Source organism: Erpetoichthys calabaricus, chromosome 5 (assembly GCF_900747795.2).
Source record: "Erpetoichthys calabaricus chromosome 5, fErpCal1.3, whole genome shotgun sequence".
Lineage (NCBI taxonomy): Eukaryota > Metazoa > Chordata > Cladistia > Polypteriformes > Polypteridae > Erpetoichthys > Erpetoichthys calabaricus.
The window spans coordinates 17,415,434-17,434,022 of NC_041398.2; the positions used below are offsets into that span (position 1 = coordinate 17,415,434).

General features: G+C 41.0%; 1 protein-coding gene across 1 annotated transcript in view; it reads right to left on the minus strand.

Annotated features, from left to right (window-relative positions):
• Nucleotides 1-2,867: 2,867 nt before the first annotated feature.
• The window catches only part of LOC114641767 (gastrula zinc finger protein XlCGF26.1-like), a 32,824-nt gene continuing 17,102 nt past the window's right edge, over nucleotides 2,868-18,589 (minus strand). Inside the window, exons 2-3 of the mRNA XM_028790788.2 lie at nucleotides 14,400-14,959; nucleotides 2,868-6,807 (exon numbers count right to left, since the gene is read on the minus strand). Of these exons, the coding sequence (XP_028646621.1) occupies nucleotides 5,585-6,807; nucleotides 14,400-14,817 (1,641 nt within the window). The 5' untranslated portion in view covers nucleotides 14,818-14,959 and the 3' untranslated portion in view covers nucleotides 2,868-5,584. The remainder of the gene's footprint in view (nucleotides 6,808-14,399; nucleotides 14,960-18,589) is intronic.

The window sequence follows — 18,589 nt, forward strand, 5'->3', positions numbered from 1 at the left end:
TCAGCTCCTCCTCGTCTGCCGCGCCTCCGCTTCGGCCTGTTCTCAGAAGAGCTCCCTGCCGGGGGTCGACCCAACATCGAGTCAGCATAGCACGCTAGCTCAGGGTGGGATTCCAGCAAGATCGGGTCGAAAAGTCTGATATGGTTGCGCACTCTCAGTTGTAATAAGGTCGCCCGATCATAGAAAACATTTGCAGAGTATGTCTTAACTTGGCACAAAGGGGTAAGCAGAGGAGATGTCGATTTTAAAGGGGGACTGAGTTTACAGAGACTGTGTACTGCCAAGTGATTTTAAACTCATTTTAATGGCTTATTTATTGGGACTGTGTTAAACCGCCACATTCACCTTGGTTTTAATAGATTATTTATTTATTGAAGAAGATTGCACTGCACTGTCTGTTTTTGGACTGATGTTTAATAAAAACACTAATTCACTATTGCACCGCCTACCCCATGTCTGGATGTGTGTGTCGTCATTTGCACGGCTCATCTCGGTTATGAGTATCGAAGATCTAGGGACAAGAGGCTCCCGAATGCCACAGGGAGAGCACAGCTAACCCCAACTTTACAGGGATGATTTTTATTTATTTATTTAAGGAGCACATGAGGGCACTTTTAAAGGCACAATTTCACAAATGTACAGGTGCTGGTCATAAAATTAGAATATCATGACAAAGTTGATTTATTTCAGTAATTCCATTCAAAAAGTGAAACTTGTATATTAGATTCATTCATTACACACAGACTGATGTATTTCAAATGTTTATTTCTTTTAATGTTGATGATTATAACTGACAACTAATGAAAGTCCCAAATTCAGTATCTCGGAAAATTAGAATATTGTGAAAAAGTTTAATATTGAACGGGCGGCACGGTGGCGCAGTGGGTAGTGCTGCTGCCTCGCAGTAAGGAGACCCGGGTACGCTTCCCGGGTCCTCCCTGCGTAGAGTTTGCATGTTCTCCCCGTGTCTGTGTGGGTTTCCTCCGGGCGCTCCGGTTTCCTCCCACAGTCCAAAGACATGCAGGTTAGGTGGATTGGCGATTCTAAATTGGCCCTAGTGTGTGCTTGGTGTGTGGGTGTGTTTGTGTGTGTCCTGCGGTGGGTTGGCACCCTGCCCGGGATTGGTTCCTGCCTTGTGCCCTGTGTTGGCTGGGTTTGGCTCCAGCAGACCCCCGTGACCCTGTGTTCAGATTCAGCGGGTTGGAAAATGGATGGATGGATGGATGGTTCAATATTGAAGACACCTGGTGCCACACTCTAATCAGCTAATTAACTCCAAACACCTGCCAAAGCCTTTAAATGGTCTCTCAGTCGAGTTCTGTAGGCTACACAATCATGGGGAAGACTGCTGACTTGACAGTTGTCCAAAAGACGACCACTGACACCTTGCACAAGGAGGAGGGCAAGACACAAAAGGTCATTGCTAAAGAGGCTGGCTGTTCACAGAGCTCTGTGTCCAAGCACATTAATAGAGAGGCGAAGGGAAGGACAAGATGTGGTAGAAAAAAGTGGACAAGCAATAAGGATAACTGCACCCTGGAGAGGATTGGGAAACAAAACCCATTGAAAAATGTGGGGGAGATTCACAAAGAGTGGACTGCAGCTGGAGTCAGTGCTTCAAGAACCACCACACACAGACATATGCAAGACATGGGTTTCAGCTGTCGCATTCCTTGTGTCAAGCCACTTTTGAACAAGAGACAGCGTCAGAAGCGTCTCGCCTTTGGACTGCTACTGAGTGGTCCAAAGTTATGTTCTCTGATGAAAGTAAATTTTGCATTTCCTTTGGTAATCAAGGTCCCAGAGTCTGGAGGAAGAGAGGAGAGGCACAGAATCCACGTTGCGTGAGGTCCAGTGTAAAGTTTCCACAGTCAGTGATGGTTTGGGGTGCCATGTCATCTGCTGGTGTTGGTCCATTGTTTTTTCTGAGGTCCAAGGTCAACGCAGCCGTCTACCAGGAAGTTTTAGAGCACTTCATGCTTCCTGCTGCTGACAAACTTTATAGAGATGCAGATTTCATTTTCCAAGAGGACCTGGCACCTGCACACAGTGCCAAAGCTACCAGTACCTGGTTTAAGGACCATGGTATCCCTGTTCTTGATTGGCCAGCAAACTCACCTGACCTTAACCCCATAAAAAATCTATGGAGTATTGTGAAGAGGAAGATGTAATACGCCAGACCCAACAATTCAGAAGAGCTGAAGGCCACTATCAGAGCAACATGGGCTCTCATAACACCTGAACAGTGCCACAGACTGATCGACTCCATGCCACGCTGCATTGCTGCAGTAATCCAGGCCAAAGGAGCCCCAACTACATATTGAGTGCTGTACATGCTCATACTTTTCATGTTCATACCTTTCAGTTGGCCAACATTTCTAAAAATCCTTTTTTTGCATTGGTCTTAATTGATATTCTAATTTTCCAAGATACTGAATTTGGGACTTTCATTAGTTGTTAGTTATAATCATCAACATTAAAAGAAATAAACATTTGAAATACATCAGTCTGTGTGTAATGAATGAGTCTAATATACAAGTTTCACTTTTTGAATGGAGTTACTGAAATAAATCGACTTTGTCATGATATTCTAATTTTATGACCAGCACCTGTATTTATTGAAATGGTTATTTGATGCACGTTTGGATATTTTAATTGTTTGCTTTTATAATAAATGTCTCTGATCCTTCTCGTACAGGACTACTGACATCCCATAAGAAGATGGTGCCTATGGCGCTGGGTGTTAGTCTTCAATAAGCACACCAGTTTGAATGTGAAATACTTTACTTTCAACAATGCAAAAAAAACACAAACTGAAAAAGAACTGAAATACAAACACCAACCAAACTAACAAACATCCGCGCACGCCTACAAGGAAGACACATTGTCTTAAAGGGAACAACAACAATAACTCAGTCTTAGTAGATTTACCATAATTATACACTTAACACGTATGTTCAGGTTATGCAAGTCATTTTGTGGCCAGCCTATGCTACTAAAGCTGTAAGAGGATGGGGATGGCTAGTTGGTTTACTGCCTGGATTTTATCGTGTGCCATATGGGAAGGTCTGAGTATCATCCTTGTAAGACAAATGTATTCTTTTGCAGTTTTCCTCCATAATTCTTTATGATTGTTTTCTTCAACTTCATTTACTCCCAAATCATCCAAAAACAGAAGATGTGCGACAATCAGGGGGTCTGGCTGGTTCTGGGTGCTGATGTTGAATCCATGACAAAGGATACTGAGAAGGGTGCTTCACTACTGTTGGCACTGGCATTAAATCTATGGTGAAAGCGAATCTCCCTGGTAAATTCCTTTTTTGGTTTGTATATTTGGAATTGTAATCTTTCCTTTGTTTTGGTGGAGCTGCAAGTGTGTCTGCCAGTGGTTCATGGTGGTGGAAATGAATGTTATGAGAGCAGGGTGGATTTTGTGCAGTTCCAAACATCGGAGTATCCACGAGTGTGGCAGGCTGTCAAAGGCTTTCTTGTAACCCACCCAAGGAACACTCAGGCTTCTTCCCTTTGTGCAGCACTCCATCACAGCTCTCTTCAATAGCTGGTCTTTTGTTCCTTATGATGATTGTTTGTTAACTTTATCTTCTGCTGCCGTTATGGTGTTGTCTTCCAGGTGACTATGAATTCTCTTATCAATTGTTTTGAAGAGTTTATAAACTGTGGATAGGAAAGGTATAGGGCGGTAGTGTTTTGTTTCATTGGTTGGGCCTGATTTTGAAATTAGAAGTGTTGTTCCAGTAGTGAGGCACTGTGGTGTCCTCTGTGGCTCCTGCATGGATGACTTTTTATATTTAGTCATGTCCTGCTGCAGTGCTGTCAGTTGTTTGAGCCAAAAGTCTGTTAAGGCATCAGGGCTGGGTGTCCTCCAGTTAGCAGCAGATTTAAGTGTGTTTACCATTTCTCAGTAGCTACCGAGGCCAATCCATTCCCGTCATTGTTTTGTTTTTATGTCTTTCTGGATTTTTCCTAACCAGTCCGCTTTCTTGATTGGAGAAACATACATGAGGATGCCCAAGAGCACAGAGTGTTTCAACATCTGTTTTTCTCTGGTGGTGTAGTTACTTCCACTGTGTCCCCACCCAACGCTCTACAACACATTTGTGCCTTGTCCCTGAATAATCTGTTTTGCTATTTTCCTTTCGCTTTTGTTTGCACCTTCTTAGCTTCTGAATTTCTGCAAGGATTTTGAGTTTGTTGTTTTGCTATTGTGAAGTTCGAGTCCCCCTGTGTTGAAATACAGTACTGTAGTTTCAGCTGTCGTATTTTAGCTAAGACATTACCTCTTCCATGTCGGCTTTGGTTAAATAAACCCCTCAATTTGTTTCACCCATGGAGGAATGTAGTTTTGCTGATTTTCCTTATCCTAATATTCTTCTGCTCTGCTAGTTTTAGGCTGATGACTTTATTTACATAGTATTTGACCTCAGCTCTAACACTGCGTTGTGGTGATGTTTATTGATATTCTTGGTCACCTCTCTCTTCTCTAGATATCTGTGGGTTTGTCCACATCAACAAGGTCCAGCAGCTCTTCCTTGATTTCCTTAATTTCTTTATTCCTCTATTGACGGTACCTTTTCTGATTCTTTCAGGGTATGCTCTTCAGATGTCTTATCCTTTTTGGTATTTTGTCGATTTTTTGTTGGTGTTTTTGTAGTTTTTTCTATGTCTGGCTGTTCTGCATCTTGAATATTTGGAGTTAACTTCTCTTGGGGTCCTTGTCAGTTTCTGTGGCACACAGTTCCTTGTTGTCACTTTCAGGCTGTTGCCCCTCAATTCCTTCCATTCTTAATTCTTTCAAAACTACTTCCTTTATTATTTGCATATCTTTGTTTTTAGAATCGGCTACTTTTAAATACATTGCATTTCTGAGTAGTAAGCATTCTGTTTGTGTTGCTGTTCATATTTGGATGTTTAGTTCCGAGTCGGTTTTCAACTATGTCTGTTTCCTCTTTTTTTACTGTTCGGTGGCTGATACTTTTATATTTGTGTAGATGCCACACCATACGAGATCTCTCCTCTTCTCTTCCTCCCAGGTCATTGCCCATTCAATTCTCATGACCCAGAGGTCTTGCCATTATTCCTGTATAACTTCTACTTTTTCTGCTTTGATAATTATTCTAATCTTTCTTGGCTTATTTGCTCTCTTTCTTTAATCATGCATATTAGTAATCTTAGGTTTGCATCAGTTTTTTTGTTTAATTTACTTTGGAAACTGATACTACTTTCTAGGATTCTGGTTTTGTACAAACCCTCTTCGCAAATCTTCTAGTCAGAAATTTGGGATTTGTTGCATAAAAGTCACAGTACACAAACTCATCTTTATCTTCAAGTGACCACTGGACTGTGTCCAGTCATCTTCATTTCTAGCTCAAGCTTCATTTTTGTGGTTTGTTCTGTTAAAAACCTTTCCTACTATAATAGTAGCTTCACTTTGATAAGGTTTGGTATAGATATTTTACAATGAAGCCCACCACGTGAAAGTACTCAACACTTGAGTAACTGGAAAGGTGACTTTTTCTTCCATTCTTTCTTCCTTCTGCTTCTTCACCCCTCTAACATACTCCTTTCAGGGCCTTTCTCCAGAATGGATTCTTGCGTGACTCTTAAGACTGCTACTCTGAACAAATCTTTTGCCGCATTCGGAACAGCTATATCGCTTATCTCCGGTATGAATTCTTGTGTGTGTGTGAAGATTGCTAATCTGAGCAAAGCTCCTGCCACAAACAGAACAGCAATATGGCTTTTCTCCAGTATGAATTCTTGTGTGATTTTGAAAATTTGTAACCTGGCTAAATCTTTTGCCACATTCAGAACAGCAATACGGCTTTTCTCCACTATGAAGTCTTTTGTGACTCTGAAGATTGCTAATCTGGTGAAATTTTTTACCACATTCAGAGCAGCAATACATTTTTTCTCCATTATGAATTCTTGTGTGATTCTGAAGACTCCTATTCTGGCTAAATCCTTTACCACATTCAGAACAGCAATATGGCTTTTCTCCAGTATGAATTCTTGTGTGATTCCGAAGACTCCTATTCTGGCTAAATTTTTTGCCACACTGAGAACAGCAATATGGCTTTTCTCCAGTAGGAACACATGTGTGACTCCGAAGACCACTAAACTGGTTAAATATGTCGCCACATTTAGAGCAGCAATATGTCTTGTCTCCATTATGAATTTTTATGTGCCTTTGAAGCTTGTAATTAAAGAGGAAACTTTTGCCACATTCAGAACAGCAATATGGCTTTTCTCCAGTATGAATTCTTGTGTGACGCTGAAGATCTGAAACATGGATAAATGTTTTGCCACATTCAGAACAGCAATGTGGCTTTTCTCCAGTATGATTTTTTGTGTGAGTATGAAGATTGCTAAGTTGGCTAAATCTTTTGCCACAATAAGAGCAAGAATGCGGCTTTTCTCCAGTATGACTTCTTATGTGCATTTGAAGGTTGTAATTAAAGAGGAAACTTTTGCCACATCCAGAACAGCAATATGGCTTTGGTTTTGAATGAACTGACTTATCTTTACATTCAGACTTCTTTTTAAAATTTTCTCCACATGCTTGACCAGCGCACAAAGCTTCTTGATCTGTGTTATGTGCTTGTTCTTGGTCAGATTTCACAGGTTCTCTTGAAAAAAGAGAACTACACTGGAAAGAGGCCGTTGCCAAATTCTCCAATCCTGTTGTTGATTTATTCATCATCTCATTGTCTTGTTTCTGTTCCAGTTTGCAGGCAAGAAGGGGCTGAGCAGCTGAAGATGGACAGAAGCTGACATTCACACATAAATCTGCAATGAAATAAAGAATTAAAATATCTTTAAATAGATAAAATCTTAACATGAAATTGGGTGCTCAATGGTTGGCGTCTCTGCCTCACCCCACAGTTCCATTCCTAGCGTAGTCTAAGAAGAGAGATTATTAAAATGAAACTTAGCTGATTAAGTCTCGCTTGAATAAGCCTTATTTTCAAATTGTGGCCCAATCAATTTTAAAAATGCAAAGTCTTTACCGTCAGCTCGACATGGGCTGAGGCAACCCATTAATTTTGTAAGCAGTTGTAAAACTTAAGCATCCCAGATAGTGTGAGGGCTAAGAGTTACATGGAGGAGAGTGCAGTACAGTAATCCCTCCTCCATCGCGGGGGTTGCGTTCCAGAGCCACCCGCGAAATAAGAAAATCCACGAAGTAGAAACCATATGTTTATATGGTTATTTTTATATTGTCATGCTTGGGTCACAGATTTGCGCAGAAACACAGGAGGTTGTAGAGAGACAGGAACGTTATTCAAACACAGCAAACAAACATTTGTCTCTTTTTCAAAAGTTTAAACTGTGCTCCATGACAAGACAGAGATGACAGTTCAGTCTCACAATTAAAAGAATGCAAACATATCTTCCTCTTCAAAGGAGTGCGCATCAGAAGCACAGACTGTCAGAAAGACAGAGGAAAGCAAACAAATCAATAGGGCTGTTTGGCTTTTAAGTATGCAAAGCACCGCCGGTACAAAGCTGTTGAAGGCGGCAGCTCACACCCCATCCGTCAGGAGCAGAGAGAGAGATAGAGAGACAGAAAAACAAACAGTCAAAAATCAATATGTATCCTTCAAGCTTTTAAGTATGTGAAGCACCGTGCAGTATGTCGCTTCACGAAGCAGATGCACAGAAGGTAGCAACGTAAAGATAATCTTTCAGCATTTTTAGACAAGCGTCCGTATCGTCTAGATGTGCGAACAGCCCCCCTGCTCAATCCCCCTACGTCAGGATCAGAGAAAGTCAGCGCAAGAGAGAGAGAGAGAGAAAAGTAAGTTGGGTAGCTTCTCAGCCATCTGCCAATAGCGTCCCTTGTATGAAATCAACTGGGCAAACCAACTGAGGAAGCATGTACCAGAAATTAAAAGACCCATTGTCCTCAGAAATCCACGAACCAGCAAAAAATCTGCGATATATATTTAAATATGCTTACATATAAAATCCGCGATACAGTGAAGCTGTGAAAGGCGAAGCGCGATATAGCGAGGGATCACTGTATCTGTAGGTTGAGTATTTGTGACTAAGTGTGAATCTGATGGGATGCACATTGTATCATGGAGACAAAAGAACAAGTAACAAGGACAGTGGTTGTCTTTTTAGCAGCTGAACAAGAAACAGCACTTGATCTATAACAGAAAAATGTGTTTGCTGTTAAGAAAGCAAGAGAAGCTATGAGACAATATATTGAAGACCAATGCCCGAGTACATTACTGTTCTGTATTTCTGCACTGCATAACTAAATATCATTATTCAAATACAGAAGGTTTCGTTTATCCAGTTTGTTTGTAAACATGCTAGTTTATAATATCAGACCTCAAACTCTTAAAACAATGACAACTTCAGAGTCAATGTGACAAGAGAAAACTGCATAGAAGAACATCCTTTAGAATTACTAGTACATTCATTTATATTCAGACATATATCGCGCATTTAGCAATCGGTTATGACACAAACAAGATGTAGAACTGAGATGTACTGAACCTGGAAATTCAAATAGGAGCACAGTGAAGTCCAGCAAAATGACATCTTTTATTGGCTAACTGAATAGATTACAATATGCAAGCTTTCAAGGCAACTCAGACCCCTTCATCAGGCAGGCTATAAGTACAGGAGCACAGGAAAACGGCAATGAAGTGCAGGAAAACTGACTGGAAGCAAAACCCAAGGAAGAGACAAAATCAGAGGAAAAAAAAAAAAAAATCAAGAATCAAAAAGTAACACATACTAGAATTATTTAAAAGTGTCCACAATGTTGGACAGAGAATTATTAAATCCGATCATGTATGTTATACACTCAGGGCAGCTTCATCTACCGGGGCCATGCCACTAGAAACCTCACGTTGCAGTGAGCAATGACGTCATGGAATGGAAATGCTGGAAGCAAAACAAACATGTTGTCATGATAAAATAAAAACAACCACATTTAAATTGAACACTTTTAATTAATTACTATTGGGATTCAGGACACAACCAAAAAGAAAGATTAGTTTGCGCTCATCACTGTGGCTGATTACACAATATGAGGGGCCACACATGTAAGTGTCGTTTGACAGGACTGCCCTGTGCTCTGACATGACGAATGATTCATGTTTTACACACTCGGCCTCTAATGAGCCTGCCAGTGCCGGACGTCACACGAGTGCAGTCTATTGTGTCGATGATGTTAGGGAAGTCTGAAGTGTCACTGGTACATATTTGGAAAAATGCATTTTACATACATTTTAAATACTTAGGAACTTAGATAAAAATCTTACCTGGAAAGCAAAAACAAAAAAAATTCTCTAAAAGAAATCAGCGTTTAATTCTCCTCTGTAAACTCAAACTATTTAAAGTAGACAAGGACCTCATGTTGTCCTTTTATCAAAGTCTGTTATCACTTTCAGTTTCATTGCTTGGTTTAGTGATCTAACAAACCAAAATTTAAAAAGAAGCTCCAGCAGATTACTAAGTATGCAGTTAAAGTTATTGGGACTGATGGAGATGATCTGGCAAGTGTGTGTCAGAGGATGACGCTAAAGAAACTAGGAATAATCTCAACTGACAACAGACATCGATTACAGATACAACTCCACGTCAGTAAATCAGGAAGGACAGTTGCTTTGAAAACCCACACAAATCGTTCCAGAAATTCCTTTCTTCCTAGTGCCATACGACTTTTTAATGAAGAATATCGGAGAAAATGATTAAGGTTTGATATGTATGTATGCATGTATGCTGTAATCATTTTTGTGTAAATACGCATTATCTAACTGCCTTACCTTAACCTGTCTTGTCTCTGTTTTGTTTCATTTCTTTCTGTCTTGTTATTAGATGCAACTGAGAAGGCAAATTTCATGTTTTCTTGTGTAAACAGCACTAAATAAAGCAACCTTGAACCTACATGGATTCAGGTGTAAAAAACAAAGAAATTGAATTGACGTAAACAATTTGTGTTAAAGTAAAGCATTTGCTGCAGTGAGTTGACTTCACAACAGTCCCATAGCTGTTAGTAAACACCACGGGGTCGGTGCTGACTTTTAACAATATTTGTTACGGACAAACCGAACTCCCTCATTCATTAGACTTTCTAGGAATGGCCACATCATGGGCTGCTGAAAGTAAACTGACTTTTTGTGCACTGAATGGACATCACAATTTTTATACTGTTTCTATTGTACTGTCAGACCTTAAAATAAAGCGTTTTCTATTTTTAATATCTTACTATTTAAAAAAAAATAAATAAATAAATAAAATAATAAAAATAATGACGAGGTCCACCTTCAGTCAAATATTGAGGTGTGTAACAATCTATTTGACATGCTACTCTATTATTATACAGTAGACACACACACACACACATATTGTCATGTCTTCTATCATAGTGACAAGGGGCTTTCTTTCAAATCCTTACTTGTGCTGGTGGTCCAAAAGCTCTATGTAGTTCTCGTGGACAGCAGCCCACCACAGCCAATTCTAGAAGGTCTTGACGTTGGCCATTGTTCTTGTCCATGACGTGACTGTGAATATCTGTGCACTGTTTGTGTTTGGGACTTTCTATAACTTATTATTTTCATTTTATACATCACACCCCAACAGACAGTTTTTGTTTCTATTTCTTTATCATTTCCTTTTGCGTCTTGCTGACCAAAAAGTCCAAAGGGAATGAATGGCATTAATGGCAATAACAATTAATTGTTATTTTTAATAGCCAGTTTAGCTTTTTTTTAATGTTTTACCATATTTTAATGAACAAAGCAGAACAAATGCTAGTGGAGCTGAAAATGCAACATTAGATATTCTTAAAAAAAAAAAAAAAAAAAAAAAAAAAAAAACAGGTGGCGACAAATGACGATATTTAAAATGTCATATTATTAATTCTTCCATCCATCCATCCATTTTCCAACCCGCTGAATCCGAACACAGGGTCACGGGGGTCTGCTGGAGCCAATCCCAGCCAACACAGGGCACAAGGCAGGAAACAACCCTGGGCAGGGTGCCAACCCACCGCAGGACACACACAAACACACCCACACACCAAGCACACACTAGGGCCAATTGAGAATCGCCAATCCACCTAACCTGCATGTCTTTGGACTGTGGGAGGAAACCGGAGCGCCCGGAGGAAACCCACGCAGACACGGGGAGAACATGCAAACTCCACGCAGGGAGGACCCGGGAATCGAACCCAGGTCCCCAGGTCTCCCAACTGCGAGGCAGCAGCGCTACCCACTGCGCCACCGTGCCGCCCTTATTAATTCTTGGCATTTTTAAATATATAGTTTTACCTATCTCTTACCATTTTGTAATTAATATGTAGGATCAGAATACAGCCATATTAGATATTGTAACATAAACTACTCTGCACCTTTTGTCTCCCATCGATGGTGAATTTCCTGACCACTTGATCACTCGGCTAAGCTTCATCTTCAGCTGGGACGGAGCCGCCTAATAGGTGACACTTAGTGGCCTCGGTCACCAAGTTTGACTTGCGCTGATCCTCTTTACTGAGCAGAACAGAAATGTCTAAAAAACCTAGCTCAGATTGTCGATTTATGTGAGTCTTACCTGCTAAGTGCACTTCATGGAAGAGCCCCTGGTCTGTCCACTGTTTAAACAGACTGTGAATGATCTCCTGGTGTCTATTTAAGTTCTCCATCTTTCCTTCGTACCCCACACGTGTCTGCTGTGTTAATCACCATCTGCTGTGGCCAAGTGTTGATGTGTGTTTTCACGCATGCACATCCCAAGTTTACTTTCTGGGTTCAAAGATATGTATTACCACTCCGGGATGATAGGAGGCACTGATGCCAACATTATCATTTCCTTGATCATCCACAGCTTCGAGAAGAACACCCAGTGTGGGCAACTGACCCCAGCCCTTCAGGGCCGAGTCCAATAAAGAGAGACCTGTTCTCCAGAGCAGCATTTGCAGATTAGAGAATGCTACGGATGAGATTTTTGTTGTTTAAAGCCACTGCACATTCGAGTGTTTTCAACTGTTTTTTGGTTCAACGTTTCTTTTGGACACTATCTTTACTCTCACTCAATCACATTATGGCAGTGAACCCTGCTGTGGAGTGGCCTCCATGCTCAGTTTGATGTCTGCCTCAGTTCGTAAGCTGTTCATGACACCAGGGGTCAGATTTATAAAACTTGCGTATGCACAAAAAGAGGTTTGAAATGTATGTATGCAGCCTCATCAAACGTTGGGATTTAAAACAGAAAACTTGATGGGAGAACATGCGTATATTTACAATAACTCTGGCCCATCCGTGCATAACATTTTGGAGAAACTAAGAAGTGATGAGACCCTTAAATCAAGCAGGCAAATGCACCAAGCCACAATTATAATGTACATTGACATAAAAGATGTATTAAAACTCAAAGTGATTATTATGACGTAGAGACTGTTTTATTTACATTTTAAGATGGCTAATGCAGCATATTTGCAGTGATTTTTTATTTTTTTGATTTTCAGCAATTTATATCGGCTACCTGTTGTTCCTTCTCAAGACATTGGCTGATATTCCAGAACGATCTCAGCCAAGCTTCACTCTGTCCATCGACCAACTGGCAAGTCACTACATCCGACTTTCGTATGTTATGGGTGAACATACATAAAAGCTAACAGGTTTATGTCAACATAAACAGGCAATTTGCAGCAATCTTTGGTACTTCTAATGTAATCAAAGCAACTTACTGCTCCAAGAAAGGCACCTAGCGAGAATAAAGCTGTTTCTGTTAAATGTATTCACTTTCATTCTATTAATGCATCTGTGACAATCATCACTCGTTATGAAACAGAAAATGGCATCGCCAAGTCCAGACACCATTTGCAGATTGCAATCAGAGAGTGCTCGTGTGCTTTTCTTCTTCCATATACTCGCACACACTGCTGCTTTTGCTGGTTTCTGACTCCCACACTTAAGCCACCATATAAAGGTTGGTTGTGTGCCTCTAATTTAAAGATGAGAGCTTCTGTCTCACTCTACGGGATGCACCTTCTGGGCTGCAGTACCAGCCAATGAAGGTCTGCAGCATCCTGGTTGCATATGTATGAGCTTCATTAGTATGGTCCATATATGGTCATTTCAGGGTGGGCGGGGTCATGAACGCACACTTACAAGATGATTATGATTTATAAAGTGTAATTTGGGTAAAAATGTGCTCACACCAGATTTCATAAATCCACACCAAGTTTTATAAATAAGACCCCAAGTGAAGAAAACGGATGGAAGGATCTGACAATTGGAAGTGATGAAATGTGTCCGTCATGTGCATTCAGCCAAAATAAAGCTCAAGCCCCTCCATGCCCCCCTCACTCTTACTTATTCTCAGTGCTCTTCCTAATTATAATTTTCTTATTGTTCCTCTCATTTCTCCCTTCATCTTATTCTATTGACATTCACCTCCACCATGATGGAGCGACAGAGAGGGGATGAGTAGACAGCTGATCAAAAGAAATGGCAATCTGGGACATGAATTTGGGTTTTCCATCGTTGTTTGATTTGATACAATTCTGATGCATCAGAAACCCGATTTAAATTCAACATCACTGCTATCTCATGGGTTCATGATTCTGGGGTCAAATTCTACACCCAAATGTTACCCACATGGACCTCACATGTTCTCATTATAATCTTTTCACAAATCATCCACAGGAGACCGCAGTTCTTCTCTCAGGTTCTCAGAGAATGTGCAGGTCACATGGACTGGTCCATTGTGGGTGTCAGTGGGCAGTAAAGGGGCCTAAGATGGACTGGACTGGCACCACTATAGGCCTGCTGTCTGATGTTGCTGCTCCTCCATGTGCGACTCGGAACTGAACAGTGAGAATATTATGGGATTTTACATATATATTTTAGTCTTAAGTGTATGCCGAATCATTGCACTTTCCCCACACATGCTATATATGTGTATATTACACAGTAATCAGCCTAACGTCAGTGCTGTGTTTAACAAATCCACTTATGAAGTAAATGTCTGTCTGTGTGAGGAGGTGAGTCTGTGGACACGATCACCACAGACAAATCACTCCACCTGAATGGAACCTGCACAGCATTAGAAGATGAAGACTTTGGACCAAAATCTCTCCAGTAGATTTGGCTGCATAGGTGGAAGAACTATAGGATTTTTTTTTTGGTGTAGAATTTGTTGCAGGAAATCAATATACTGGAGACTTTCAGTTTTTTGGAGTTCACACAAACATTTACATTTTACGAATTTTAAGGTCAGCTATTGTTAGTTCTGCACCCAAGCAGCTCCTCTCTATTTGTGTATCTCACTGTCATTTACATCGACTACAAACACCGCAACATGTAGAACTTATAAAAGAAGGTGAGAGGTAAATTTTAAGTCATTACATTACTTACTTCTTCCCATACTCCTAGGTGAATTCTGTTCATCTGCTCCTTTCTCAATTCCTTCACTGATTTTCTCTTCACACTCACTTAGCTCAGATTTCAACTCTATAGAATTCTGCTGGGTGGTCAGTTGTCCCATATTAGTGAACGAAGGCTGTGAACGGCAATGCGATTCTTCACAGACATCTTCCTTAGACATATTCCCAGTTTGGTGCTTTTGCAGTTCAAGATTAACGGACACATCTTCTGATTTCTCAACTTTAATTTCTATAATCTTCTCCTTGCACTCCTCCTCTTTAAAAACTGAAATTCTTCTTTCACAATCCTCCACCTTCCCACACAAATATTGTGGTGCACTGCAATCACAGTCTTCTTGCTTAATGTGCTCCAGTCTTTCACCCCTGCCCTCCTGTTTGGCTAACTCCATGTTTTGTGTGAAACTCTTCTCTACTCACAAGTGTCTGCTGCTGTCTTTTAAGGTGTCGTTGTCACACAGACAGCCCTGACCTGAAGGCCATTAGTCATCCCCCGGCACTGCCATGTGAACTGGGATGGAGGATTCTTTTTATCTGTCAAAATAAAAGAGGCATATTTACTTAATAAAGCTGTCAAAATAACTTGAGCACATTTCAAGGTTAACTACACACAAAGACGCTACTGACTAAGCTTTTATCAGAGATTTGAAATGCGATGAACCCTTCACCTTAGCTTAGGGATGAAGATCTCAGCAGATTTGGAGTGAAAACTTAATTAATATGGAGAGTCCAAACGATCAAGAAAAGGTTGAGAACAGGAAAAGGGCAACATTTTAAAAATGCATTATTTTTATAATGTTGAACTGTTTAAACTGGCAATATATTTCAAAGCTGGAACAAACACAACAGTGAAAGCTACAAAGATAAATTTGACCTAAACTAAGGTTGCCATTTTAAAGAGACTGCCTGTGATATCTTGATATTTCAAACGTTACTTACAATGAAACCAACAGAAATACACATTCAGCAATAAAACATTGAGTCACGTTTGCCTGTCATTATGACCACCTCCAGCCTCAGTGGGACTGTCTGAATGGCCCCCAACTACCAGGAGAGGTGGCTCTTCCAGCTGCCCACTGCCCCATTCTAAGGCGCACTCCTCTTCCTCCCTGTCTCTTCATCTCTCTTATTCCTGCCTGTTGACCCCGCTCTACAGCTTTCCTCTCCATTCCTAACGTAACATACTTCTCACATGGAGACATCTTTAATGGCCCCCAGGTGTCATTTTCAGCCCAGAATACTGGGCAAAAGTTTGAAGCTCATGTAAAATGTATGTAAAGGGAAGATGATTTTATTGAACAAAGAAATGAAAAAGGTACTCAATAGCAAAATTGTGCTCAAAAGAGCAATAAAAGTGAAAACCCAATCCAGTCCATGTTTGGTGTGCCCACCCTTTGCCTGTCAAGCTACTCCACTCTCCTCAAGTCAATGGTCCGCAGTGCCATTTTATGAGATAGTCTTCCCCAGTTCTTCTGTGTCTCCATTTCCTCTCAGGCAGACTCGCTGATGTGGAGATCAGAGTTCTCTTTGTAGGACGTGACATCCAAGCTAGCAGAGACGTGCTGCCATTACAATTTTTCTGACATCTGGAATGATTTCAGATTAGAACAGGCTGTTTAATTTGCAGTTCATTTTTGGCATATCCCGTCTGAGCAGAGTCTATATTAGCACAGACACATTGGCTCCCATGTTACACGTCAAGTTTCGGCACATCACATGTGAGTCAACTCCGGATTACAACAGCCATTGGCTGACTAGCTGAATAACAAGATACACTTGGACCAATCAGGACAGAGTTCTCCATGACAGACTGTAAGTAGTTGACTCAGTTACAGCTGTAGCCTTCACTCCATTATATCTGTGTCAGCTGGACTGGAGTGGCATTTGTGATCTGAACTCGCACGGCTTAGTCAGGCATTGAACAGACAGGGCAGTGTCCTCAGGGTCAACATGGGCACAGCCTCAAGAAGACATCACTGTAGTAGTAATAGTAGTAGTTTATTTATATAGCGCCCTTCACAGACAATGGTCACAGAACACTGAAGAACAATACAATACAAAGCAGAACAAATAGAACAAAAACCTAAACTAACAAAGAAGAACTACTCAGCACTGATTAAAAGCTTGTTTAAAAAGAAATGTTTTCAGTTGCTTTTTAAAAGAGTCAATAGACTCGGCTGCACACAGACCACAAGGCAGGCTACTCCATAGTCTTGGTGCCACAGACTGAAAAGCACAATCCCCACGGGTTTTTAGCAGAGTGGGTGGGACAACTAAAAGGCCCTGTTGCCCAGATCTAAGAGCCTGACAAGCTGTATAACGATGGAGCAAGCAAGTAAGGTACTCAGGAGCTTGTCCATGCAAGGCTCTGTAAAGAAGTACCAACATTTTAAAATGAATTCTATAAAACCCTGGGAGCCAGTGCAGTGTGTGCAGAGTGGGAGTGATAGGATCACTCTGGCTAGCTAGCGTGATTTAAAAGCCTGGCGGCTGCATTTTGCACTAACTGAAGACATGAGAGAGACAGAGGACTTGCTCAGACCTTTATATAAAGAGCATTACAGTAATCAAGTGGTGAGGAAACACAAGGAACAAGCATCTCCAATTCTGATTTTGAAACCGCAGTTCTTAGTTTAGAAAGATTTTTTTAAATGAAAGAAACACAAGTGGCTGACTGATCTTACACATGACTCTAGCGTCAGGGACTGGTCAGAGATAACCCCAAGGTTACGTAGACTCGACTTAACAGCAAGAGAGGCAGAAGATCATTTCAAGCTAATCTCAGAATGGAAAATCAGGAGGAGCAACAATGAGTACCTCAGTCTTTCCTGAATTCAACTGCAGGTAATTACTACTGAGCCAGTCTTTAACCGGAGACGAGCAATCAACCAAAGTATTAATTTGATTGGGTTTAAATGAGAAATAAAGCCGTATATCAACTGCATAGAGCGTATATGAGATATCCTTACAAGAATTAAAAATCTGTAGATGACCCCATCTTGAAGTGTCACTTTGTAAAGTCAAAGGACACACACAGGTCTGTTCACAGCACTTCTCATGAGCTGGTGTGGCTCTTCCACGCTCATCTACGATACGCAAGAGTTTTCTTTTAAAAATAAACTCTTCTGGGAAAACACAAAACTAATCACAGACAGGCAACGGCACCGTCACCAACAGCACATTGTCACTGGACGTGAACAAAACTTTGAGAGTGAAGTAGGCAGTAGATCTCCATTGGATAAACACTTTTATACAGCAGAAGGCCCAACAAATGGCTGCATGAATGGTCCATCATTTGTCATCTGGCACTGGTGCAGCAGGAAAGTGGTAAAGATATCGGCATTGCATGTGCTCCAGTCATCTAGCATTAGCTATTGACAGAGAGGTGAAGAACATACATAGTGTGCAATCAAGTGACAAGAACCAAACAGACGTTCTATTCATACAAAGTGAATCCTACATGTGCTGATCGGCCCACGTTGGGGTCACAAGGTGCCAGTGGTTACCTCGGCAGCACTGGTGTCATGAGAGAAGCACACGTGGTGGTGAACCACAGTCTCAATCAGAAAACAGTGCAACGTGCAATCAAGTAAACGACACAGATGAAGCTTCAGTCTGGTGTTGATCGAGCTATCAGCTACTACAGATACTCTGAACCAGTGTGACCTGGTGGTGCAGTGGCCAGTGTTCATATGTCGAGCCTTTGGGGGCTCAGATTGGAGATGGCAAAAGGGGGTGGAAGTTATTAACTTTACAGCACATTAAGGACTAAACCTGCTTTGATCATTAAGAAGTATTACGGACTCATTTCCAGTATTCAGTGTTATAACAGGTACTCCTAAGCAGTTGAGCACATTCACTGATGCCAATCAATGCACAAATACACAAGGACAACATGCAAATTTAGAGACCACACGAAAATACATTTAGCAGGTGATACCGGAGTTTTGGGGTTTCTAGATTTGGGTACAATACAAATAAGGCCCACAGTATTTTTGATTTACAATAAATATGCTGTAGAGTGCACAGAGAACAGAGACAAGCACATGCAGAACTTTGGCACAATTCAGCGCTGCATGTCGGCACTGAGGAGCAGTTGTGTCGTGGTGGTGAAGGCGAGCACACAGAAAACCAACACACTGCAACTGAAGATCATAAAACAAA